The sequence below is a fragment of the Triturus cristatus genome, chromosome 2_2 (genome assembly GCF_964204655.1).
Source record: "Triturus cristatus chromosome 2_2, aTriCri1.1, whole genome shotgun sequence".
NCBI classification, from domain to species: Eukaryota; Metazoa; Chordata; class Amphibia; order Caudata; family Salamandridae; genus Triturus; species Triturus cristatus.
Window position 1 is genome coordinate 1,222,107,187 of NC_140582.1, and position 27,863 is coordinate 1,222,135,049.

General features: G+C 43.4%; 1 protein-coding gene across 4 annotated transcripts in view; it reads right to left on the bottom strand.

The window, feature by feature from the left end:
- Positions 1-529: 529 nt before the first annotated feature.
- Positions 530-27,863, bottom strand: part of LOC146863442 (uncharacterized) — a 521,477-nt gene continuing 494,143 nt past the window's right edge. For all 4 annotated transcript variants that reach the window (XM_085642874.1, XM_085642875.1, XM_085642878.1 and 1 more), the window contains one exon: positions 530-2,973. In XM_085642874.1, coding sequence (XP_085499000.1) covers positions 1,292-2,973 — 1,682 coding nt within the window. In that variant the 3' untranslated portion in view covers positions 530-1,291. The remainder of the gene's footprint in view (positions 2,974-27,863) is intronic.

Sequence of the window (27,863 nt, forward strand, 5' to 3'; positions counted from 1 at the left end):
CTGTTAAACCAATGCACTCAGTCACTCACCCATTCTCTCTCTTTCTTCCAGTCTGTCCCCTGTGCTTCAGACTCACTCCCCAACCATGCTCCGCACACTTCCCCTGCCTCTTTAGTTGTACATTCATTCACCCATTCATCTCCCCTCCATCCATGCCCTCAATCACTTACTCATTCTCATGTGAGTCTACAACTACACAAGCAGTCAACAAAGAAGCACTTTGCCTTATAAACCTGACCTATTGGCTTTGCCAATGCTTGTTTTCATTTGCAAGTGATATTAATGACCTGCTCCCTCCTTCCCTTCCTCTCCTGGCCCACGCACCACCTCTCCCTCCCCTTATGCTGTTCAATTAATCTCAGCCTCTCCCCACCCTCCCTCTGTTCTCATGTTTTGTACACTCCCTTTCTTTTATCATCTGATCACTTTCTCATGTCACTCTTGTACTTACATGCGACGCTCCTCCTGTTTCACTCAAATCATTTCCAGTGAGCTACAGATGTTTAATAGCCAGTCCTGTGCCCTTCTCTGTATTTAAGACAGTTTATTGCTTAAGGAAATAAAAAGTAATGTCTATATCATAATAACAAATTCAACAGAATCACTATTGGAAATTTTGACAAAATATCTGAGCTTTGCTGGTGATTTGACAGGTGTGAACAAGCAATAAAGAAGACAAATCACAGTTACATGCCAGATACAATTACATGCAGATCACAATTACATGTCACATACAGTTTCATGTCAGATTACAATTACATGCCAGATACAATTACTTCACTGAGAAAAGATGACCCAGGATAGTGGAAGCAAAACTGATAAAGACAACTAGTCGAGAGATTCATGCTTCACACCCAAACTTCTAAGGGCCGAGCAAAATATTAGAAATATCTGTGCGCAACAAGATGTTTCCACCTGGCTTTTCGGACCCTGCTCCCTTTCTTTCCGGATCCCGCGTCCCCTCCTTTTCTCTGCACTCTGGATGTCCTCAATGTATCAAGCCAGGGCCTCAATAGCCCATGTTGATGTCTTAGAGGCAAGAATCAATCATAAGTGTTCGTGTCCTGGACATATCTTATCTGAAGCTGGACTAACACCCATTCAGAAGAAGCCTTTCCTCGAGGGTAAGTAATTACTTCACAGCTGTGATGCTCGGCTTTAAAATAAGAAAATTGACAGATTATTCATATCTATGCTGGAAAATACACCATTTGTGACTCTTCCTTTATAAAAACTGCTGGGGAGAATTACTTTGGATTAGAAATCTGTCAATAACTTAATCCAGAATTCCTTATTTATGAATTATCCAACTTGTAATATTGTGAAAGAAACCCCTCCTGGTGTTTTTCCCAGAGCTCGAAGGCGCCTGGCCTGTTGGCATTAGTTCCTCTCCCGCAGAGACTTTGGTAATCAGCACAGCCCGCTCCCTCACGGCCATCAGTGATTGGATGCGCTCCATGTAGCCCGGGTTGGCTTCATCTTTCTCTGACTGGATCAGCAGGTCAATGTACTCCGGCGTTGAGAGCGGGTTTGGCTTCAGGGCGATATCTTCTAGTCTCCGGAGACACTTGCACAGCGCGTCAATGAGATCTGCAACTCTTTCTTCAACGCAAGCAAGCTCCTCGTTCAGCTGCTGAAATATCCCTTCAGTCGTCATCACTTTACCACGTGCCTTCTCATAGATCTCCTTTAAATTGTGGTAAGTTCTTTTCTCAGTCTTGGTTTCATAAATCCATTTGTATTTCATATTGTAATGAATTTTCCAGATACAGCGCCCTGGACACACTCTGCAGTTCTTATTTTTATCCATTGCCGAACAGTTATGCTTCTCATCATCATCAGCAATCAGACATGGATAGTGACAGGTGTAGTGACACTTCTGACAATTAGTTATGACACCAGTTACATCTTTTTTCTCTGGTACAGTTACAGACACTTCATACTCAAAGTTATGATTGGCTTTCATCTTGTCCTTGTTCTGCTCCAAGATCGCCTTTGTTTTCCTGATCTCCTCCTGCTTTGCCAGACCAGCTTTGATCTGAGGCTGCAGACCTTCCACAACAACCTCTAGCTGCTTGCGCTCATCAAGAACTTCCTTGGTTAATTGCAAGCTTTTGGTTTCCAGCGTGTTTAGTGATGTAAAAAACCTCTGGAGGTTGTTCACACCCATCTTCCAGAACATCTTATCAAAGTTTTCATCCTCTTCTGAGTCCTCTGTGGATTCATCGTATCCATTGGAAGCAAACAGGGCAGAATTGTTAAATTTGAAATGGGCAGGGGCACCGTTGACCATTGGACAAGGCATCTCTGCCACTCTAATTGCTTCAAGCACTGGAGGTTTTTGTCCATCGGCGAAGGTGATCAGTACGAGTATGTTATCGGCCACATCTTTCCCAAAAATAGAGAGGATGGAATCAAATATATATCTCTGTGAATGGGTGAGACGAGCCAATGAGGACTGGACTACAAAGCATACTGCGTCTAGATGATCAACACCACCGGATGTAGAAAATAACTCTCTGATCTGTTCAACGAGGAAGCGGTCTCTCTCGATGCCCCTAGTGTCGCCGAATCCTGGAGTGTCTATGATAGTGAGGCTGTAGGGCACCTGGAAACCCTCTTGGTGAATGAGGCGATACGAAGTTATTGAAGAGGTCTGGCTCTCCGCTTGCGATCGACTGGTCTCTTCATCAATTAGTTTAAATCGGAAATCATCCTCCCACTTAACTCCTAAGATGTAGTTGGCCATCCCATTAATTAAAGTGGTTTTTCCTGACCCTGTTGCTCCAAGTAGCATGATCACCTTGTCATCATAGGTGGGTTTTTGTGGTCCAAATGTGCACTTCTGCAGATGTCCATCCGCGTCAATCTTCTGTCTGTGAAGCTGAAGTTGGTGAATGGATGGATTGCTCTTTTCTTTCTCAATCGGAATGCTCTCATTTAGAAAGTCCTTTGCTGAATGGAGATTACGAGCTGTTGAGAGAAAAGTGTACACACTTTTACATATTTGTTTAAATAATTGAATAATGCCCAGCAGATTATTATGCAGTGTGAATGATCAAAATAATTATTCAGCAAGTGGTTTCCTGCATGCCTCTTATATTTATAGATTCATTAGTGGTTGTTTCATCTCTGTTTGTTTGTGCATTGGGCAGGATTCACAATATTTTTTAGCACCTTAGTTAAATGTTGGGGCACAAAATATGGCATCTGAGGGTATAACCTGGATGCTCCTATTTCAGGATTTGCAGCTATTTAAATCCACCGAACTCACTGCCAAAAAACGTGCGCCAATCTGGCTGAATTCACGTTCTTTATTTTGAAATGGGGTAGGGTGACCATTAGAAAGATATGTAGCATCTACGGAGTGGTAATTCATTGGACATTATTCTATTTGTACTCCCAATAAGGTAGGAGGGAGGGCACACATTGGGCGGAATTCCACAAAACCTTGATATTTTAAGGCAAGAAAATATAAATATACTCAGTTGTAGGAGGACAGCAAGGAAGGGTGGGTTTGTAGATTTCAGCAGACTGCTGAGGTCACTTTTAAGTTGAGAGTTCATGGTGCTATCTATCTATCTCTCCGTCCATCCATCCATCACAAGTTTTGATGTGGTTATCACACAGGATGAAGTGGTATAAAAATACACATATAACAAGGAACCACAAAATAAATATTTATAACCATAACAACAAACTCCAAATCACCCTTCGGAGCTTTAACACTCTCAGGGCTACTAGGATCGTGCCATGGAGGACCCAATTATATTCAAGGATATCCAATAATGCAGCAAAAAATGCTAAGTATGTGGCACATTTTCTGGCAGTATTACTTTCATCCATTCAGTTAGAAAACAATAATTTTGTTAAATCTGCAAAATATGCAGCATAAGCAGAATATCTCTAATCATTCAGCATTCCTGCAGCCAAAGGATCACAAATGCACTGACATCGTTTTTGCCCATATTTTCCCAGCAATTTGTTTAAGAACGGTAAAAAAAAAAAACATTCTAATTCCAATTGTAGGAAGCTGGCTCTGTATATACTATACCAAATTAAATATCCAAGAAAGAAGTGACTCAAACAGATAGATTCACCAAAGAACAAAAATATATTTCCACTACAACGTTTCAGCTTCCGCCTTCCTCGGGTAGGACAAGATGGTTTGCTCTGTGGCTGCACAGATGACACAGCTGAATTTCAAAAAGCATCAGGAGTGAAGATTCCATTTGGAATGTGGAATCAATGCAGTCCCGAGAGCTCTTGAGATATGCAGTAATCAGCTTGTGTTGTCAGTAATGTTCAGTCCATCTGGATGCAGTGATTTTAAACGGTACATCCAGAAGTTATCCCTGGAGTCCAGTAGTTCTTCCTTTGAAACATGTTCCACAGGGAAAATCTTCAAATCTGATAGTGAATGATCCACAAGGTTCAAATAATTAGCTACAGGCTGGTCAATTTTCTTATTAAATATTGCAGATTTGTGGTTCCTGAATCGTGTATGGAGGTCATTCACTGTTTGGCCTATATATTGTTTTTTTACAGCTTTGCCGTTGGCACTGAATCACATAAATAATGCATGTTGAGCAACATGTAAGATGCTGCCTTATTGCATAGGTCCTTCTCGTAACCGAACTAGTTACAGATGATGTTTGTTAAAGATATTCACACGTGATGCACCTTTTAGAGTCACAGCACTGAACCCCTGCATTTGTTACAGCTTGCTTGAGTTCAGCTCCCACAATAAGAGATCGTAAATTTGGAGCTCTGCGGTAAGCAATGACTGGTAGTTTTGGAAAAACCTTTTGCAATTTTTCACAACTGGACAGTAAGGGAAATGTTTTTGGAATTATACATCTGTAGTTAGGAGCTGATGGATGATAGTCAACTACAAATGGAGTTCTGTCTCTTTTGTTTCTGCCGTTGGTATTCCAAATAAGTGCTTCTCTGGGTAACTGCAAAGACTTGTCAATTTGTTGCTGTATGATATGCAGAGGATAGCTTCGCCTTTTAAATAATGTAGCAAGCTCCTGTAGATGGTCTTTACAGGTTTCCTCATTGCTGCAGATGCGTCTTATTCTGAGTGCTTGGCTGTAGATGATGCTCAGTTTACTGTGGTGTGGGTGACATGGAGTCCAGTTTAGATACAAATGAGCATCTGTAGGCTTGTGGTACAGATCAGTTGTAATTTTGTGTTCATGAATTGAGTAGCACATCCAGAAAAGGGAGATGAGGCTTCTGTTTAGTATTGCTGCTGGTAAATTTGATGGCAGGATGGATATTGTTGATATAAGCTGTAAATTGTTCCAATGTTCTTCTTCCTGCATTCCATATTATAAATATGTCATCAATGTATCGTAGCCATACCAGTGGTTTGATGCTAGAAGTAGCAAGTATACAGTTCTCTAGTTTGCCCATTAAGATATTTGCATAGGATGGAGCCATCCGAGTGCCCATGGAAGTCCCTTGTATCTGCAGATAGTGTTTTCCATTGAATGTAAAATTGTTGGATTTAAGGATAACTCTTGCAAAGTTGGTAAGCACATTTGTTGATGGCTTTTTCACAGTTCTTTTATCAAGAGCTTCAGATAATGCCATAAGCCCATCCTCATGTGGTATATTGGTGTATAATGATGTAACATCAAATGTAGCCAGAAGAGTATCATCATCAAATGTGTAGGTTTGGTTTAATTTTTCAATAATCTGAAGGAAGTGACTGGTGTCTTTAATAAATGATGGAAGTTCCTGTACAATGGGCTGGAGGTGCAGGTCGACAAATAAAGATAGTCTCTCAGTGGCTGTGTCATTGCCAGAGATGATGGGACGGCCAGGATTGTTAATTTTGTGAATTTTGGGAAGCATGTAAAATCTCCCAGGTCTTGGTTTGGGATGAACAAGTATATCTGCTGTTGTTTTACCAATGAGGTTTAAACTCCTGTATCTTACAACCATGTTCTTAATGTCTTTGATCCCACAGAAGACTTGAACAGTTTCTACAGGTTTGCAAGTGTTGGTATCCATTAGTTGTCTCATTCCTTCCTCAATATAATCACTTACTTTCATGGCAACCACTGCACCACCTTTGTCTGCCGGTTTTATAATGACACCCATTCTCTATTGAAGGAGGTGGAGAGCTTTTCTTTCTTCTCGGGTGATGTTATCAAAAATCCTTTTAGGTGTTGATTCCTTGATGAGTTTCTTGATGGATAAAATGTATGTATCAAGGACAGGATTTCTACCACATTGAGGAGTCCTTGATTTGGGATGGCGGAACTTCTTAAATGGATCTGGAAGGTAGCTTGGCAGATCAACATTAGAATTATTGTAAAAGTATTCTGCATCATGTCTCGAAGGTTTTTAGGTCTCTCATCAAGTTGGCAGTATTATGGTCCTTCAGTACAGGACAGAAAGAGGCCTTTGCTCAACAGGTTCAATTCCCATGGTGATAGAAGCCCTCCAGTCAGGTCAATAACTGGGTCGGGTGTCTGGAAGGGTTGTAGCTGACTGATGCTATGCAGCCTTTTTTTCTTATAAATCTTCTATTCTTTTTATGCTGTTTACTCACAGGGCGTTCACTGACAAGAAAATCTCAAAAACAGAATGATTTATGAAGTGGTGAGTTGGAAGAGGAGGTATATGAAATCTTAACATCTCTTTTTAGTTTTGCAGATTTAATTTCAATCACGTATGAATATCTTTTACAAATATCATCTGTAACTAGTTCTGTTACGAGAAGGACCTATGCAATAAGGCAGCATCTTACATGTTGCTCAACATGCATTATTTATGTGATTCGGTGCCAATGGCAAAGCTGTAAAAAACAATATGTAGGCCAAACAGTGAATGACCTCCGTACAATATTCAGGAACCACAAATCTGCAATAATTAATAAGAAAATTGACCAGCCTGTAGCAAATCATTTCAACCTTGTGGATCATTCACTATCAGATTTGAAGATTTTCCCCGTGGAACATGTTTCAAAGGAAGAACTACTGGACTCCAGGGAAAACGTCTGGATGTACCGTTTAAAATCACTGCATCCAGATGGACTGAACATTACTGACAACACAAGCTGATTACTGCATATCTCAAGAGCTCTCAGGACTGCATTGATTCCACATTCCAAATGGAATCTTCACTCATGATGCTTTTTGAAAATTCAGCTGTGTCATCTGTGCAGCCACAGAGCAAACCATCTTGTACTACCTGAGGAAGGCGGAAGCTGAAACGTTGTAGTGGAAATATATTTTTGTTCTTTGGTGAATCTATCTGTTTGAGCCACTTCTTTCTTGGATATTTTATTTCTTTGTGACTCATTGTATCCTTTGGGATCCGGATTTTTGCCCTGGCTGGCTGTTGTTTTCTTGTGATCCTTCATCTTCAAGTATACTATACCAAATTAAGGTACAGTGTGCACTGAGTCCAGGGAAATCCCCAGAGGTAGGCAGTGGCTAAATTTTGTAAGTACCAACAGCTCTCTTTGTGATAGTTTGGGAGAGCAGTTAGGCTTATTCAGAGGGTATTGTATTCACTCAATTAAGACTGAAGGCACTCACTCAGAGACTGAATCCAGACCTATTAGGTAACTATAAAAAAGGTGTACGTATGTTTTATCTTTAGAACCAAGCAGGTCTTGGCACAGGTAAGTAAAATATACTCTCAAATGCAAGACTGTACTAGGAAATGCAGTTGTGGTTGAATTTACAATCATTACAGGTTGGTATTGGTTCAAAAACAGTTTAATTTACACAGTAATTACTTTTGGATTACATCAACTACTCAGGGTGGTATGCCTAAATACCACAGCAGGGATCTCACAATACACCGTAAGTAAGACTTTTCAAGTTTTACAGTGTAGTTTCTTTTTTTGCATACAAAACATGAGTTCAATACCTAAAACATTTTAGGTACAAAAACACATAACATCGGTTCTCATGAGAGAAAAATGGGTATCGGTTACACAGGTAAGTACTTGACTCACAAGTGGGAGTTATGGGGGCTAGGACCAAGGTTCCCCAAGGTCTAGGTTGGCTCTCAAGTTGCACCACCAAAAGCACTGGGGCAGCCGTGTGCAGAGTGCAGGGGCCCAATGTTAGCCAAGGGAGCCTTCGGTCAGGGGCTGCTTATGAGCAGGCCACAGAGGTGTGGGAGCAAAGCTCCTGGAGTTAAGATCAACACTGCAGGGGCCAACAATCAGCACAGGAGCTGCACCACCAGCGGCACTGGGTCAGCCGGGTGCAGTGTGCCAAGGTGACGTCGGGGACCCAGTGGATGTCAATGGAGATCTTCAGTTCAGTAAAGACACTGTAGGCTGGGGCAGGGAGAATTCCTGGAGGAAACCACTGGCTGGAGAGGTAAGGTGGGACCTTGGGGGATGCCTGGACACTGTCGGTTGGGCCACCCAAGGTCGTGGGCAATGGGTGTAAGGGGCTCTTCTAACCAGCTCCGGTCGCGGTCAGGTTTGATCTGTCCGGTTGAGGTTGCAGGCGTCGTCTTGGAGATTGAGGGCAGTCAGGGAACACCAGGTCAAGTTTGCAGAGCCACCTGGATTCAGATTCTGTGGGTGAGTTTTGGCTTTAGCAAATCACGGGAGACAGAGTCTGTTAGATGACTGCAGGCAGGTCCTCCGGGCTCTAGGGGTTGTTAGCTGCTGGAGTGGCCGGGGTTCTCACTGTAGGCAGGTTTAAGTCGGGACAGGCCAGTAGATCTGAGGTCCAAGCAGTAGGCATCCTCTGCTTCCTGTGTCAGCATGCCTCTTCGGTCCTTCTTTCTATCTTGAATCTGAGGAGACAAGTTTAGGGTCGCCCCTAAATACTAAATGTAGGGGCTTTACAGGGGCGTTTAGGTCGAGACCAATAGTTCCCTTCCTTGGGGTGAGTACACCCCCTATTATAACCACCCTCCAGTAGGAGAGGGGAATAAGCTTCTTCGTAATGGATTGGGTCCCCTCATCTCTGAGATGGACGGGACTGAGATGTGTGCTTCACCTCGCCTCCCCCAATTGAGGGTTGGGGTTGGCAAAGGTGGGCACACAGCTCCTCCTATCTCAGTTTTCCGCCGATTCTTCTGCCCAAAGTGGGGATCAGAACCAGTGGGAGCCAGATGCAGGGGCAGCAAAAGGCAGGGACAGCGTACAAAGACGGCAGGCCTTTGAAGTTTCTTCTTTCGTGGACCCAACTAATCCTGGGGGAGGAGGCATGACACCTCTGCCCAGGATGAGCTTTGTCTCTGGACCCATAGAGTGGAGGCTCTCTACCCAGGGGTCCTGAAACCAGTCTGGTGGTGGTAAATGACAGGTAGCTATTCAGGAACCACACCAAGGCTGGACGTTTTTCAGGGGGTATCTCGAATATGCCCTCTGCGTGCATTGTACATTAAATCCCACACTGGCATGGCATCAGTGTGGGTTTAATGTGCTGAGAGGTTTGCTACAAAACTTCCCAGGTTTTAGTAAAGCCATAATGGAACTGTGGAGTTCATATTGACCAACTCCCAGACCATGTACTCTCTATGGCTTTACTACACTTACAATGTCTAGGAATGGACTTGGACACTGTAGGGGTACAGGGCTCATGCCACTGTACCCTCAGCTGAGGCTAGTGCACCCTGCTAGAGGGGTGACTTATCTAGCCCTGTAGTATAGTGTAGTCCCAATAGTACTCCGTCATGCAGGACCTACGATGTTTATGGATAACATATACCGTGCGTCTGGTAGCAGACAGACTCCGTACACCCCGCCGCATATGTTAGCCTTTGGTTTGCATTAGCTAGCTCGCAGTGCCACTAGAATCTCCTATTATCAGAGAGATTAGTTTTTGGCAACCTCAGAACATAATAAACCTCAGACTCATGGAAACAATAGATTACTTTTCACCCAGTCACTCATGCTTGCTTGTTTTGCTCTCAGAGAGATACAAAGAAGAAACAGTCGAACATGTTTACAATAAGAATTTATTGTACAGTAGTTCTTCTCATGTAGAATAAGTTCGCAGTTACTACTGTAACACAGTGGCAGAGATAAAGAACCAGCAGAACAGTGAATAAGAAGGAAAAGTATTCTACCATTTTGCAACAGTCATGAACATATACATGAATATAAAATGCATTTATAAAATAAATTGCGTACTCCTAAGATGCCTGTCTAGATTTACCTAAGTGTACCTAGCATGTGAGTAGGTACTATATAGCCTAAGCCTAAGAGCCCATAAGCCAAGAATCCCACTAGGCTTTAGTCAAACCCCCATACATGAATAGTGAGAGTATGGGACTTCGTCCTGGACTTGAGCTGGATACCCCGCAAGGGATCGTTATACCACTGTCAGCTGGCACGATCGCATGCCGGAGCTGCAGCGTCTCTGGTCAGTGTGTCTGCCTTGAAGTCTTGGTTCCCTCCTGCCTTCTGATAGCAAGAGGTGCTGTATTTATACAGTCTATGTATGTGTGTTACCCATTGTTCAGTATGAGGATGAAATCTTGTGCGTCGATGGGACACGTGAAGTGTACCGCCTGGAGAGTGTACTCATCAATTATTCATATGTGCTAAGGATGACGTCTTTGGAATTTTGATTGGGAAAAACCCACCCTCGGAATGGAACTAGGTTAAAGGTTTAGTCCATAAAAGGTTGCAGTCCTTATAAGGCATTTTGTCATTATTTGGAGTTATGTCCTTATAAGGGTCATTCATATGAAATAACGGGAGCTGATGTATGGAAAGTGTATGATGTTTCCTGGACATATATTAGGGTACCAATATGAAATATAACACCCACTCCACCTTATACTTAACAATAATAATACACATTTTGTAAATACACATTTATAACAGTGGCAGTGTATACATTTATTAAGCAGTGTTTAAAATGTTTCTTAACATTTAAAAAACAAGGAAAATTCTTTGGTAATGTTTGATATTGTAATAAAGTTCAGCAAATCACGGTTCTAAATGAGTTCGATTACACAAGTTGAACTACTGTAAGCGTACTTGGAAGACCATGCTTTGGTATGGAAAGTGTCAATTTGCAAAAAGTTATTTTAAAAATAGATAGGGAAGGAAAAAGTTCCATATTCGTTCCCAGCACACGGTGAGCCAGATTCAGATTAGAAGTCCTGGCTGGGAGACATAACATTATCACTGCCTGCTACAGCAGGGGACAATTATTGCAGTACCTCGTATAGCACGTCAAGTTAGCATAGATGCAACTACTCATTGTGAATAGCTGATAGGCTGCCACTGCTGAATTCGGAACCTCAGTGTCAATGCTGGAGCTGAAATTTAATTAAGTCATAAATGGCACCTGCGGCTCCTCAAGAGAGGCATGCGTCAAGATGGGAATACGCTGGGGACAGAGTTGTGCATGGGACCACAAGGGTTCCAGCCTGGAGTCTAAGTCCGCTGGCGTCTCCGTCAGAGGTGTCAGACAGATGTCCAACTCGCATTCGCTTCCGCAGAACAGGCATCGGAAGACAGTTACGATGCAGTCCTCAAAGACTGGTCTGAATGATAAGAACCAAGAAGCACTTAGTTCTCGTAGGTGAGGTGCACCGAAATGCCGTATCATGCGCTCACGGTAATGTCTTTCCAGGAGAGCTTTCGCAATCTCGCTGGCCGATGGTCCGTCCATTGCGCAGCAGGTAGACGATAATCAGGATTCCAGCTACAGCGAGCAGTATCAGAGGTAGACCCCTGAAAATGCTTTCAAACAGACAGTGTATGAAGTTAGAAATAACTCAGAGGATTGTCTGGAATGTGCTAAGAAATTCGGACCCTATGGTCTTAAATAGGTGAATAATGCCACTCGTATCATACATGTTAAAGATACGACCCACCATTTCTACGAAATGTAGGGGGCAATTTGTTCGAATTAGTGCCTGGATCTCTGTTGAGGTCCTTGTACCCTGAAGTTCAAAGGTTTCTTGAGCGGAGGTCAGTGGCACGGTTTGCTGTAAAAGCATGGTTTTCATTCTCATAACAGTAACAAACTGTATCAATGAAACATTCAGTGAAGGCCATACTAGCGCCTCCCTGACTGTATTTGTCGGAGGAAACAATACTTGCATACAGCAAGTAACCCTGGTATTCACGGTTACCAGATATGCAATGCCTGGAAGCATGCCACAACAACCTTGATCGTTCAGCATCAAGTAACTCCGATTCGAAAGTAACTCTAACACTGGCGATATCACAGCAGCTGGTGTTCCTTTCATGTGGCAAGACAGATTTGAAACTGAACCATTACAGACTCCGTGCAAAACGATATCTTGGCATGTGAGAGAACCTCTTAAAGCATCCTTGCAGTTGGTACCACTAAGAAAAACTTCTCGATCCCCACTCCAGTATCGAAACTTATATGGTAAATCCCAAGATTTCTTAATGTATTCTTTACCCAATTTTTCATATGTGCCTGCCTGCCATTGGTCGAGGCAATAGTGAAACTGAACTGTAGTGACCGGGAGAGTGATTTGGCCATGGATTAGTTGATGCTAATTAAGCCACTGTAAATGGTAGCCTGTCCAGTTTTTCAATTTGCAGCATTGTATATTTAGCTCCCCTTTGTGCCATTTCTATCTGTGTATCAGTTAGATTGTATTCTGAAGACAGAGATGTACCGTTTATAAAACGCCAAGGCACAAGGCCTGCACGCAAAGATTGCAGCGTCCAGCTCAATAACATGATAGAACGGAACTGTGATTGGCCGTTTTGTAATATGGCTAAATCCTGTTCCAGTATGACAGTAGCAGAAGATACAATGTTGCCCAATGAATATACTCTGGAGGTCAGAGTTGGTGACCCATTATCCACCAAAGCAAAAGGTTTTTCTAAGTTTATACGGTCTATTTCCCGTATTCTCTCTGCGGCTTCTTGTTGGGAAATAGTCCAGATTTCATTATAAGCAGCATAAATGCCTGCATATATGAAACGTTTTTGACGTCGTTCCCTAGGTCCTAGTAAAAACTCCCCAAGATCCATATCTTGTGAGAGTAAAGATAAGTGTTGCTTCACTTCTGCAAGTGTTGAGGTCTCTAGCCATTGTAGGCACAACTTCCCAACACTATAGGATGTCACTACCCCTGGATGTTCTCTCTGTACATAACGCGGGTCTGGCCTATGCATACCGAGTCCCTCGGTGATGTGCAGGAACTGTTTATGACACGTGTTTGTGTCTAAGGTAGGCCTGGGCGAAAATTCCGTTCCGCTTGCGGAAATTGCGATAATTTGACAGTTTCGCGTTCCGCGGAGAGCGCAAAAACGTCAATTTCCCCAATCCACATTTTTCCGGATATTTGTTTCTTGCTCGCACCGTCAAAAAATACATTTTCTCGTGCGCGCGATCGCCTTACCTGAATCCCCGCGTTTGCCGACAAGTTTTACCGATCCGGTCGCGTTCTCCACGAGATGTTTGATTGTTGGTAGCCATTTGCGCTGTCTCGCGACCGTTCGCGCCTGCATTGACGTCATTCGTCGCGCGATCACGTCATTCGATCACGTCTTTCTTCTCGCGATCATGCACCGCGAGACAAGTGAAAACAAGATGGCTGCGCCCGTGAGCAACCGCATGGGTAAGTTGGCCAGCCGTGATCACGCAGAAAATACCGCGAACGGGCGGGAAAAAAACTTCCGCGTCGTCGCGATATTTCCACGTGTTTGCGGAGATTATTAACATTTTTGCAATAGTTTGCGAAAGTGAATTTCGCAAATTCCGCCCACCCCTAGCCTAAGGGCCAAACCGCTCACTTCTTCCAATTGAGGTCTGTTCTATTGTACTTTAGTATGTCATCTACTGTTGCCCCTTTCGTTGTAGGAGAATTCTGCCACCCCTTTGTTGGTGTTGGAAACTTTAGTGTTTAGGTCCTTTATCTTGGCTATTCCAAGACAGGATGTCTGTTGCACAGTATCATTTAAAAAGATCTGCTGTGCAATAAGGCATGCTCTAAATAGTGCCTCTGTACCCTGGACTAGCCAGTTCCTTGAACCCCAAATCGATTTTGTGTCAATTTCGTCTTGCCATAGGTCGAAACACTGTTCAGACAATTTGTCCAAAAAGGAAGCATAGTAAATCTGTTTAGTGTTTGTCAACATAATTTTCAGCGCTGATGTTGGTGCAACCTTATAATAAAATGTGGCTGAATCTGTGGTGTTAAACCCTGAAAAGTATGCAAATTTTTGTGCAAATGTTTGTGAACTACTTCTTGGTGGTGTTGGGCAATGTTCCCACTGATTGTATTCAAATACATTCCTAGGAGAAATGGATTTGTGCAGAAAATAATGACCATATTGCTGGTAACAGTACAATTTATCATAATCTGATGAACCATTTAACATTTCATTATTAGAAAATGCAGCAATTTTCTCCAAATCAGATAACATGTTATGAACTGTTTCAGTGTCCTAATCCTCGGAAAATGTACTGGAGGTAATAAAATCACTTAATGAGATTTTAAACACATGATTAAGTTTGGTCGGTCCGAATAGGTTGAAATCAACCTTGTCCCATACTATACCATCGGGTATAGAAAGAGCTGTGATGTTCACTGATGACAAGTCTCTTTGTTCACGATGGGACGATGTGTGTGGCTTCAGGAGGATGTTGACCTTTCGGTCTGCGGAATCTTGTTGAAGATAGTGTCCATTAGTTCAATCCAAGGTGATACCAGGTATGTCTTTTGAAGAAAGATAAGAAAGTCCTTTAATTCTTGCTTGAATGGTGCTTTGGCTGGCGTTGTTTCCGGCTCACTTGGGTCCAGTGAAAATGTATCATAGTTCATGAAAAAGCCAGAAGCTGTACGATCAATTGTTTTAATTGCATCGGGATTAGTTGAAATGTTATTTTCCTCTCGTGAAGGAATGTTGCTGTAGACGTCTGTATTAGGTCTAATTGCAACTTATGAATTATTCAGATTTGCATTTTTAATTTGAATGTTTGGTTCAAGTGGAACAAGTTCCATAGCATTGTTGCTTAGTCCTTCATTCCTTACAGGTGGCTCTTCAAACGTGATGAGTCTTTCTGTTTGAACTTCTTGGATTGTAGCTAGAGGAGGAAGTCTGCTACATTGGAGTCCACTGGGCCTACTATTTAGTGTCCGCCACATAGTATGGTTTGATTAAGTCGATTGAGACAAATCTTTTCTCCTTTTTACCAGCAAGAGGCAGGAACAGCACAGTTCTTGTTCAGTATACTGCAAGGACTGGTACAGGTTTTGTGTAAGAGGGTCCAAATTTCTTTTTGTCTGCAATTTTCTCTCTGACCAGATCCCCCACTTTTGGGATCCAGACAGGTCTTGTCGTGACTACCTTGACTTCTTCAATGGCGGTCTGCTTTAGATGGACATTGCTTTGTTTTGTCCTGGATTCTTTTAGATCCTGTAAAACAACCAAACTATCATGGATATCAAATGGTTTTTCCATCCACCACTGTGCCTTGACACTCAAGATCAGGTACCCACATTTGTGTCCCAAACAGGACCTCACATGGAGTGACTCCCCCTAGAGAGCTTCTTGGCTGGTTATTTAATGCCCGCTGAACCCCATACAGGTGTGTGACCCAACTACCGCCCTTGCCTAATATCCTATCTGTTAAAGATTGCTTTATGTCACTTTTTTCTCTCCACAACAGAATTTCCCTCAGGATGATACGGAGATGAGAACTGCAATGCTACGCCCATTCATTCCATGGCCTCTTCGTATGCCCGAGAGCTAAATGCAGGGCCGCGGTCAGAGTGTAACGTGCTAACTGCGTATGTACCGATGAAGTTTCACAAATCTTTTATAACAGTTTGAGCGTCAGCAGAATGCTGAGGCCAAACCCATAGGAATCTCGAGCATGAATCCACTGCTACCGTGATATACCTGTAAGCCCTGTCCCTTTCTAGGGGCCACAGGGGTCCAAGTATACATATGTGAGAGGTTTGTCTGATTTCAGTAATGGCGGGAGTGCAACGGTGGAGTCTTTCATCTGTTGGCAGATGTCAAATTTCAAGATATAGTCCTTCATTTGCTTAGTTAACCCTGGCCACCAATAGCGCTGTTTCAGTAAAGAAATAGTCGCATTTACGCCTGTGTGCGCAGAGCCCCAAAACTCATGTGCAGCTAGTATTAAACCTTGCCTACAATCCATATTTGGTATTCCTCTATCCCCCACTCCAGGAATCCGAGCATATGGAATGTTTTGTGCATCTAACTTGTAGGAGTATTTGAGTGAAAATGTTTTAGGTACAGCTGTGCTGCCTTTGCGTGATGCGATGACAGCCACCATTATATCTCCATCTATTCTCGTTTTTGAACGAGTCAGCACAGATACGGACGCTGTGCGTATAGCCCCTTTCGTGGCTTCATCAGCCAATGAATTCCCTTTGACGTGCACGCCATCACGTTGATGACTCAGTGTATGGATCACGTGAGTCCTTGGTAGTTTCTGAAGGCACGCCAAAGGCAAGCCCGTCTGCACCCATCCGCGCCTGACCGTCACCTGGCACCAGTCACTCTGCCCGTTTTTGTCTTTTCCCCCTAAACATTACGGTCTTATATTCGCCCTCATCAATACCAGTGATGACGATCATCAAATATACCAGCCAGGAGTTACACTCCTTAAACAAAACTTGTACCCGGGGAACATATGCCCTTCCTTCCTCTATCACCGATAATCCAGAGTACCTACACACCACTAAGGCAGCCGTACCAATAGTGCACAACACCACTCTCCCTCTGCCCACCGGTCCAAAGCCTTGATTTCGAGTTTAAGGCACTATATTGTAACACACGCTCCCTCCCCAAACACTCAATTGAAGTCTGGTCTCTACTGGAATCGGAGAAGCCAGACCTCTGCTTTTTTACTGAAACATGGCTAAACGAGTCCTCACAGCATGATGTAGCAACAGTACTCCCCCTTGACTACCGAATGATCAGGCATGAGAGGATAGGGAAGAAAGGAGGCATAGCCATTGCATTCAAAGCAAACATCAAATTACACACCATAGAGGCCATCCAGGCTGACTGGGGCGAAATCTGTGTGTTTGCAATAGAGAGCACAAGAAGCAAAACATGGAAAGACGCGCTCTTGTACAGACCCCCGGGAAATAAAACCCATTTCTCAAATAATCTAACGGAAACTATTGCACCACATGTTCTCGCGGCAGATAAGTTTATTCTCCTCAGAGATTTTAATCATGCCGAGCTTAAAAATTACCCCTATTCAGGAGACCTGATCACCAATCTGGCCTCACTGGGCCTAAAACAATTGATAACAGGCCCTACCCATATCGCCGGTCACACTCTAGATCTGTTATTCACCAATTCACCTCACATAAAGATCAATCAAACCCTCCCCATCCTATGGTCAGACCATCACCTTATAAGCTTTCAATTGTGCCAAATGTTGTCTCAACCTGCCCCAAAGAAAGAGCAGAAGCTTAGTCGACCAAGGAACAAGATTAACTTGGAAACATTTTTGACAACTTTTGTTCCCATTCCCCCTTCTGAAATGATTAATGTAAACGAGGTTGCGAAAAAATTTGATGCAGCCATTATCAAGTGCTTGGACTCTTGCCCCAAAGAAGGAAACAAACTGTCCTAAAAAACTATCACTCCTGACTTAAAAAGCACAAAAATAGCCGTCAGGAAGGCAGAACGCAAATGGACACACACAAAAAGTGTACTAGATAGGCAACACTACACCAATAATACATGGATAACATAGCCACTGCCAAAAAATTCTATCTTGGAGTACATATCAATCAAGCCTCCAATTCCCACAAGGAACTTTACAAAATCGTGAAGGAATTCACCCCTCCCCCAACCCCAGATACATCGATACAAACCATCTCACAGGAGTGGGTGAACTCAACTTGTAATAATAAAATAAACAATATCCACAAAGGTTTTCCACAGATCACAAACACACTGTATAGTCAGAACAAAACCAAACTTCGAAAACACTTATTCTCTCAAAGAATTTAAGAAACTTACAGAAGAGGACACCTCCGTTCTACTCAGTAGGATGAAATCTGGTTCACCTACTGACCCTGCATCCTCACAGATCCTATCCAAAATTGGTCCAGCACTCATTCCCAACCTAACCCAAATCTTGAATCTCTCACTCTCAGTGTGCCTGCACACTGGAAGAAAGCTATTATCAGACCTATCTTAAAAACAGCTGACCCCAAACAACACGCCAACTATAGGCCCATCTCTCTCCTACCCCTGTTTGGCAAGGTAATGGAAGCAGCAGTAAACCAGCAATTATCAACATATCTGGAAAAAAACAATTTATTGGATCCATCCCAATCAGGCTTCCTGTCCTATCATCGTACCGAGATAGTTCTGGTGGAGATCATTGATAACATCAGGCTTTCCCTGGATGCCAGACAGTCGGCTATTCTCATCCTGCTAGACTTGGCAGCGGCCTTAGACACCATCTCGCATGGCATCCTTCTGGAACATCTATGGGAGCTTGGTGTCGAAGACCCGGCCCTGAAATGGCTTGAGAGCTACTTGTCGGAACGGTATACAAAAGTACAAATAGGGAGTTTCTGTTCCAAAAGTCAACTTATTGAAAAAGGTGTCCCCCAGGGATCTATTTCAAGTCCCACACTTTTCCACCTTTACGTGTCGCCCCTGGCCAAAATTATTAGAGACTATGGCTTTGATACAGTCTCCTATGCCGACGACACGCAGTTGATCACTCTCGACCCAGATCCCACTTACACCCAACGCAGATTTAAACAGTGCATGTCATCAGTAAATGAATGGATGTCAACTAATCACTTACTCCTAAACGCAAGCAAAACAGAAATTATGCTCTTTGGAGACGCACAACACGCATGGACCACGGCCTGGTGGCCCTCCTCACTGGGACCATGCCCTCCACCCAAAATAACAGTTCGTAATCTGGGAGCTATCATGGACAATAAACTCTCCATGATGGACCATATCAACTCCTTGGTCCATACCAGTTACAAAATAATGCGCTCCTTAAGGAAAATCTTCAAATGGATTCCCCTCTGCTCTAGGTTGCCCCTTGTACAGGGCTTAATCATCAACAGATTGGATTATGGCAATGCGCTGTTTGCATCCCTAAATGAAAGACTCCTGCCAAAACTACAAGTGTTGCAAAACACGGCAGCTAGATTGGTCCTGAATCTGCCTTCCCAATCCCCATCAGCTCCGAGCCTTAAAACCCTCCATTGGTTACCAATAAGGAGTAGGGTCTCCTTTAAGCTATGTTGCTTGACTCACAAAACCTTGAACAACCAGGGTCCGATCTATCTAGCTAAGAAACTGGTTAAATATCAGTCGGGGCGCTCCCTCCGCTCATTAAACAAACACTTGTTGAGGATCCCCAAGGTTTGGACTGTAAAACATGGGGACAGATCCTTTTCTAAAACTGCACCGAAACTATGGAACTCACTGCCGCTACTACGTCGCCCGGAAACAAACCATAAAAAATTTCGGAAAGATCTCAAAACATGGTTATTTTAAACTCTGTTTCTCCCTCTAGCTTCTTGTGTTGGCAAAGCGATATGAGACCTAAGGGTGAAATATGCGCTAAATAAATATCTACTACTACTTGGATTTCAATTCCGCTACCTGTTCCCATAGCATTTTGTGCCACCTTTTGCATCTTTAAACCCGTTCTGCTCCCAATGTTGTAAGTACTCATTGTACGACTGTATACAATAACAAATCGCACACGATTAGTGCAGGGAATTCGTGATCCGTATTTTTAAGTGCAAGTATTAGTGCTTTTAATTCTGCCAACTGAGCCGTGCAATCTCCGAGAGTTTGTGTTTTTGGGCAACTAGGATGAAACTTGCCATCATGCATGCAACCTTTAACGATAGCACATGCTGAAAAATATTGCTGCTTAACTTCCTTTGGCTGGATGCGCAGATCCGTCAGTGTATATGATATATTCATACTGTTCAAGAGGCAAGATTTTATTTGGTAGAGGATGTTCTTGTTCATATTGCAGGAATGCCTGAGTTTTTAAACTGGGATCATATCTGTATTCAACGTCTGTTGCAGTAAGAGAATTAGCCCATTGAATCCACCTGGGATGTAGCGCTTTTGCATTTGGGATGCTGGCCTTTGTAACAGCTTCTAAAGCTATGCATTTCCCCTGAGCCAGTGCTCTTTCTCTTGCTACCGCTGTCTGAACGGCTGTCAGGATTTTCTCTGCTGAAGTGAAACGCATTTCTGAATTTGTGTACAGGTGTGATTTGTAGGCGATTGGTACAGTTTCTCCCTCATTAAAGGTCAAATATGTGTACCCGCATTGACCCGCTATTATTCGGATCACTAAGTGGCGTACGTTTACGCGTGTCTGTAAGTATTTGGAAGCAATCATGTCTTCCTGGAGTAAACGAAGAATATTAGTATGTTCCTGTGTCCAATCTCTGGCTGAAAAGTCAGATTTAATTAAGCCATAGAACGGTTTTACCCTTTGTGCGTAATCTAAAATGTATGTCCTGGCGAAATTTAGAAACCCTAGTATTGATTGTAAATTTTTCAATGATTTTGGAGGCTGGAGCAGCGCACACTTTTCTAAAACGTTCACTGCCAGACTTTTTCCCTCACTTGACAGCTCATATCCCAAGAATAGGACATTGAGGTGGGCGATTTTCGACTTTTTAAAGTTGAACTTGTAGCCCTCTGCGGCAAATCCCATAATAATGGTGCTTACCCTGGTCAAGTGCCTCATCAAGTCGTTGTCTGTCAGATATATATCATCCACATAGTACAACACTTCTACATCAAATTTTTTAAGTAACTCTGTTACTCTTGCTGAAAATACACCTGGGCTGTTTTTATACCCTTGTGCTAGATGACAAAATTGTCGTTGGGACCCTAACACCCTCAAGGCGGTCAGATATCTGCTTTCAGGCGCTATATATTGGCAGAAAAATCCATTTGAGATATCAAGTGTGGTTTTGTATTTTTTGCGCACAATGTTATTCATTAATGTGGCACTATGTGCATTGTGGACAGCAAATGTCTTTGTGCATGAGTTTAAATGTCTGTAATCTAAAATTAGACAATAGGTATTGTCAGGTTTAGAGACGGGAAACAAAGGATTGTTCATTGGAGAGGTACATTTTTCAATGACCCCCTAGTATTCAAGTTGATCTAAGATCTCCCTGACCTGTTTTTTAGCTTCTTGTTTTATTGAATATTGTCTCTGAGCACTAGGTGAAACTTTTAACGGGATCACATGGTAGGTTGAGTTCTCATCCCACCCTGCATGATTTTTGTACAGTGCTGGAGCTTGGGCTACTGCTCACTTCTGTGCATATGCATGTTTTAAGTGATCGGGAAAGTAGTTTGAAAATGCAGGAAAAATCATACTTTCTCCTCTTGGGCACTCCATAACGAATGCAGGCGGCCAATCTTGTTCTGCTAACAGGATGTCATAACCAGATGATAAGTTCTTCCAAAAAAGAGCTTTTGCTTTCCTGGGCTTGTCCCCCTCCAGCCGGAGTGTTACCTCATGTAACCTATGTGGGACGCTCACCCTGGTGTCTGGTGTTTCCACCGTGATGTAATCATTCAACTCCGCTGTCACGAGAAATTCCTTCAGGTTCAAGCGAGCTATTGTAACTTCTGCCACGCTGTCTAGCATCGTCAGAGCCCATTCCTCGTTCAGACGTCGTTTCCTCAGAATTCTGGGCATGTCTGATTTTCAGATCAGCAACTTTTTTTCTTAAATTGAGGTTTTGGATTTTGCTTCTCTTCTTTTTAAGAAGTAAAGTCTTGAGAGCGCTGCTTGTCTCTAGACTGTATGCGCTCCTCTCTGTGTTCTGACCGTCCTTCTCTTTCGGAGCCTTTCTTCGAGCCCTGAAAGGAATGAGAGGAACGTGTATCAGTATCCTGATACCTGTCAGGTTTTCGAATATTGTCCCTATTCCTAAGGTTGTGCCTCTTTTCAGAGGGATCCTTTTGAGGAGACCTACCTCGGGAATGAGATCTTTTGTCTTTAGAGTTTTCTTTTTTTGTTATCCCACTTCTTTTTAGTAGAAGTCTGTTTTAACTGTCCTTTTCAGGACTGCCCTGTAGTTGAGGTTTTAAAGCTTTCCCCCCAAACTATCCCTGCCTAATTCTGCGTATGCAGTTGCAATTATTTTGGGTAGTTCATTCTCCTGTTCTAGTGGGGAGAACTTCCGTAGGCATTGGCGGATTGCCATTGATGCTGCTTCCTCTTTAATGTTTGCTAGTATTATGGCTGAAACATGGTCGTAGTTCTTTATAATTTAATCCCTAAGTTAAGGGCAGGTTCTGCGCCATAGTCGTTTTGTATTTGTCTTAATGCATCTGGTATTACTGCCAATGAAGGAATACCATGAGTTCTGGTATATATGGCAGCAAAGACTGTACTCCAAGAGGTGTAATCCTCTAACTGTGGTGTTATTCCCATGGCGAAACAGATTGTTAACCTTCTGTGTTTTTCAAATGGTGTAGTATTTGGGAATACTGCTTCCAACTGGGTTAGTTTTTGAGCTATCCAGAAAGGAATTTGTTCACGTTTTGTGGGCACTTTGTTCCTTACCGCGGGTAATGTTTGTGGAGTAATTTTAGTACCTGAGCTCTTTGTAGGAGCTGCAGTAGTTGTAATTACTGTAGGTTGGACTGCAAGTGTCCTCAAGACAAAATGTGTCATGTTTCTCTAGAGTTTTATCAACTCTTTGTGCTGAACAAGTAGTTCATCCTGTGGCATTGCGTCAATGTCTGAATGTGGTGCATAGGTTTGCTAATATCGGCCATGTTGATCCTCGTATCCCTAAAGGACCAAGTCTTGTTCTTATGTGGGGCAGGGCGCCATTAAACCAGAAGATATGTTCCTGGAAAGTAAGCGGAATCTCAGTCTCCTCAAAAGGAGTGTAGACCGCTGCAATGTCATCATGTATGTAATAATGAAAACATTTTGTTACAGCATCTGCTGCTGGGAATATAACCCATGAGTAGAATACCTCTGTTCTGAAATCTTCGTGTACCTCTATCACGAATATTACTACACTGTTTGAGTAGATTAACTGTTAAAGTATGTCTTACTTTGGCTGCTATTTGTATTGCATTTGCATCTTCCTCACCAGACTGATTAAGTCCTTGGTTTAAGGCTCTCTCCTCGTCAGACATCGTGTTTAAGACACAGAATAACTGTCCAAGGAAATTATGAAAAAGATTGTATGCAAAGGTTTTATGCCCAATTTGGGGAATTTGTCTTTCAAGCTTGATTAACCAACAGCCAATACATAGGATATCTTGCCTACTCAGCTGTGGCACAGTTTTTCCCACTTACTCCAGACGTCTCTGGGTTTTATAAGTAGGGTCCCTGAGAATAAGAATAAGCACGACTGAGCTACTCAGTTTATACTGTTGAGTAAGTGCGCCTTCAATATACCACGTTGGGCAATATTAGACCACGTTGGGAGCCATGTAGTGTAGTCCCAATAGTACACTGCCATGCAGGACCTACGACATTTACAGATAATATATACCGTGGGTCTGGTAGCAGACAGACTCCGTACACCCCCGCCGCATATGTTAACCTTTGGTTTGAATTAGCTAGCTCGCAGTGCCACTAGAATCTCCTATTATCAGAGAGATTAGGTTTTGACAACCTCAGAACACAATAACCTCAGACTCGTGAAAACAATATATAACTTTTCACCTAGTCACTCGTGCTTGCTTTGCTCTCAGAGAGATACAGAGAAGAAACAGTTGAACGTGTTTACAATAAGAATTTATTGTACAGTAGTTCTTCTCATGTAGAATAAGTGCGATGTTACGACTGTCACACAGTGGCAGAGATATAGTTCTGTACAGTGAATAAAAAGGAATAGTATTGTTCTACCATTTTGCAACAGTCATGAACATATACATGAATATAAAATGCATTTATAAAATAAAGTGCATACTCCTAAGATGCCTGTCTACATGTACCTAAGTGTACCTAGCATGTGAGTAGGTGCTATATAGCCTAAGCCTAAGAGCCCATAAGCCAAGAATCCCACTAGGCTTTAGTCAAACCCCCATACCTGAATAGTGAGAGTGTGGAACTTCGTCCTGGACTTGAGCTGTACACCCGCAAGGAATCGTCAGACCACTGTCAGCTGGAGCGATGGCATACCGGAGCTGCAGCGTCTCTGGCAGTGTGTCGGCCTTGAAGTCTCGGTTCCCTCCTGCCTTCAGATAGCAAGAGGTGCTGTATTTATACAGTCTATGTACGCGTGTTACCCATTGTTCAGTAGGAGGATGACATTGGGGATTTAACCTTGTGCGTCGACGGGAGAGGTGAAGTGTACCCCCTCGAGAGTGTACTCATCAATTATTCATATGTGCTAAGGATGACGTCTTAGTAATATTGATTGGGAAAAACCCACCTTCTGCATGGAACTAGGTGAAAGGTTTAGTGTATAAAAGGTTGCAGTACTTATAAGGCGTGATGTCCTTATAAGGACTTATGTCCTCATAAGGCTCGTTCATATGAAATAACGGGAGCTGATGTAGGGAAAGTGTATGATGTTCCCATGACCTATATTAGGGTACCGATATGAAATATAACAGCCCCCAGACAACGGTTGCAGGCATGGCACACAGGGATGTGTACTATGTCGACTCTTTACTTTTGTCTGCACCAAAACACGCAGCTTGCAATGATAGTGTGTTAGTGTTAAGGTACAGGGCTTCTATCCATGGCCCAAGAGGTGCTGCAGCCCCTAGAGGCCTTCCCTGGTCCCTTGGTAGCCATGGTACCTTTTACATGGGGCTTACATTTGGCCAGAGATGTGCCAATTGTGGGTACACAGGTACAGCTTTGGAAAAGAACACAGGCCGTGGGAACCTGTTTGGCAGGGACCGAGGGTACACCAAGTCAAATTGTGTATCACGTGTCAGGCAAAAAGTCAGTATAACCTTCAAAAAGGGACACTTTCCCACACAACCCCCTCCCAAAAGAAAGAGGATGAGACTAATGAGACTAACCAATAGAGTCTTCATTATCTAAGTGGAAAAATCTGGTAAAGCCATCTGCATTGGCATTGGTAGTCTCAGATCTATGTTCCACCTGTGAAGTCCATTCCCTGTAGGGAAATGGACCACCTCAAACGTTTTGGATCTTCCCCTTTCATCTGCATTTGCCATTTGAGAGGTCTGTGGTCAGTTTGAACCAGGAAGTGTGTACCAAACCGGTACTCAGTTTATTTAGAGCCCAAACCACAGCAAAGACCTCCCTCTCAATGGCACTCCAACGCTGCTCCTGGGAGTAGCTGTCTACTTATGAGAGAAACAGGTTGGTCTTGTCTCTCATCATTGGTCTGGGATAGGACTACTATCCCTAGCTCAGAGGCATCAGTCGGCACAATGAACTGCTTGGAGTAATTTGGAGCATTGAGAATAGGTGCTGAACACATTGCCTCTTTAGGGTGTCAAAAGCCTTTTGGCAGCCAACTGTCTAGTTCACTCTCTTGGGCATCTTGTTGGAGGCAAGTTCTGTGAGAGGTGTCACAATGGATCCATATCCCTTCACAAACCTCCTGTAGTACCCAGTCAAGCCTGTTACAATAGAGTTTTAGGTGGTTCACATGTATCACCCTTTTGGGGACATGCTAGGGCCCAGGTCTACCAAGTAGGTGACCTCACTTTTTTTCTTAAGGCTAGGGTAGGGTCACTCCATTTGTCCTGGACCCTTGGTGCCACTGGCTCCACAACCCACACCTGTTCTGGTTGGAATTCTGCCAGTGCAGCTTTTTGGTCATACCAGAACTTCTGGAGCTCCTGGCCGCCGCAAGATTCTTGGTTGCTTTCTGCATATAATCTGTCATCCTGGAACAAAGTACATAGTCCACCACATCTTGTTTTGGAACATGATGGGTGTTAGAAATGGGGGTCTCTAGTTGGCAATGGCTGGCCACTGTCCAAGTAGGGACCCTTCTTCCTAAGTCAGAGTAAGCTGACTACACCCTTTGATAACCCCTGCTCAACCCTGTGGTAACATAGCACGAGCAGCTAGGCTTATCTCAGAGGCATTGTGTGAAAAATGTATGACCATACACAGTAACACAGTGAAGAACACTACAAAGAGAGCACATAAGGAGTTATATAAAAAATAAGTATCTTTATATATATATAGACTTAACACAAGACCAATAACAGTAAAAAGCCACAATAGTAGAAAATTAGGGTTACTCTTAAAATGTTGCAAAAATAGTTCAAGGTGTGGAAAGAGGAGTTCAGTTCAAGGCAGTGGTCTCTGTGACCCTTTCACTCACAAGGTACTTGGATTCTGTAGCAAAGCAACAAAAATGTCGCTAAGGAGTTGTGGCGATGATTTTCCTCACGCTAACCAGCGATGCATTGAATCCTTGCCGCAAGGGAGGATGATGCGCTGATCTGTGTGCAGGACAAAGCGACAAACTTCTGCACGCTAAGCCGGCGATGCGATAAAATCCTTGCCGCGAAGGGAGGATGTTGCACCGAGCCTGTTGCGTGTGCAATCATGTTGCGATGAAAGAAAATTACGCTCCGCGAGGGAGCGACGATCCTGATGCGATGCGATGAAAATGGCGAATGCTCGGCGTCCGCTCTGCGATGTCGTGAAGCGATGAACTCTATGCAGTGATCTTTGGTTAGCGAGCGTTTTGAGGCCCGCAAACATGCAATGCGATAATCTTCGGGTTAGCGAGCGTTTGGCAGCCCGCAGACAGGTGATGCGATGATCTCCGGTAGCGAGCACTCGGCGGCAGCAGAGCGACGATTTTCCTTACGCTCTTCAGCTGCAGTGGCTAACTAACGGGTGGTAGCGATGATTTACAGCACTCTCTTCTCCACAGTAGAACTAGAGGCCCTGGAACTCACAGGAGCCTCACCTGCAGATAGAAATCCTCGCTGGGAGGAAACAGGAGGCTGGTAGTGAAGTCTGATGTGCCTGAGACTCCTGCAGGAGGCTAGCTCTCTTCTAGCCCTTGGGTGATTGTTGTAGCAAAAATAAAAGTTCCTTCAAAGTCCTTTTCCTCTTCTTCCAAGTCCAGTAGTAACCACTGCAGGCCAGTCCAAGAAACAGCACACAAGCACAAGGACAGTCCTTCTCCTGCAGATTCCTTCAGTTACACGGACAGAGGTTCTTCTTGTTGTCCAGGAGCAATACAAATTGTAGGGGTTTCAGCACAGATATTTATACCCCAAAAGTCTTTGTTCTCAGAAGCTACAAGACACTGAACCCAGCCAGAACCAGTTCTGCCCAGTCCTGGAGCACTTTGTTTACCAGGCTGCATCCTTCCTTTCAGAATGCAGGGCAGAGACATCAGACGCACCACAGGCGGTGGAGCCAGCATTGTGGAGGGAAGGCACAGTCCTATTCAGGTCCCAGGTGCAACTCCTCCCACCCATCTAGATGAGGATCTCTCTATTTACTACTGGGACACCTCACCCTGTCTCCTGGAATTCCCCAGCCCTGTCACTTCAGAACCAGACAGCCAATACACATAACAGCAGAGCACACTGGAAGGCTTAGGCAAGAAAATGCCTACTTTCTAAAAGTGGTATTTTCAAACACAGAATATAAAAATAAACTTCACTAAAAGATGTATTTTGATATTCTGAGCTCAGGCATACTAAATTCGTTTTTCTACCATGTTCTTTGGGTCAGTTAGGAGTATAGAATGTAATGGTCAAACTGCCCATTCTGGTCTATGGAGAACAGGTAGCCTTACAGTAGTGAAAAACGAAATTGGGTGTAATTCACTACCAGGACATGCTACACACAGCAGGGCATGTCCTACCTTACACATACAATGCACCCTACCATAGAGGTGACTCACATTATGCCAAGGGAAGGTTCAGGGGCTGGGAAGTGGGTGCACTTCACAGCCAAGAT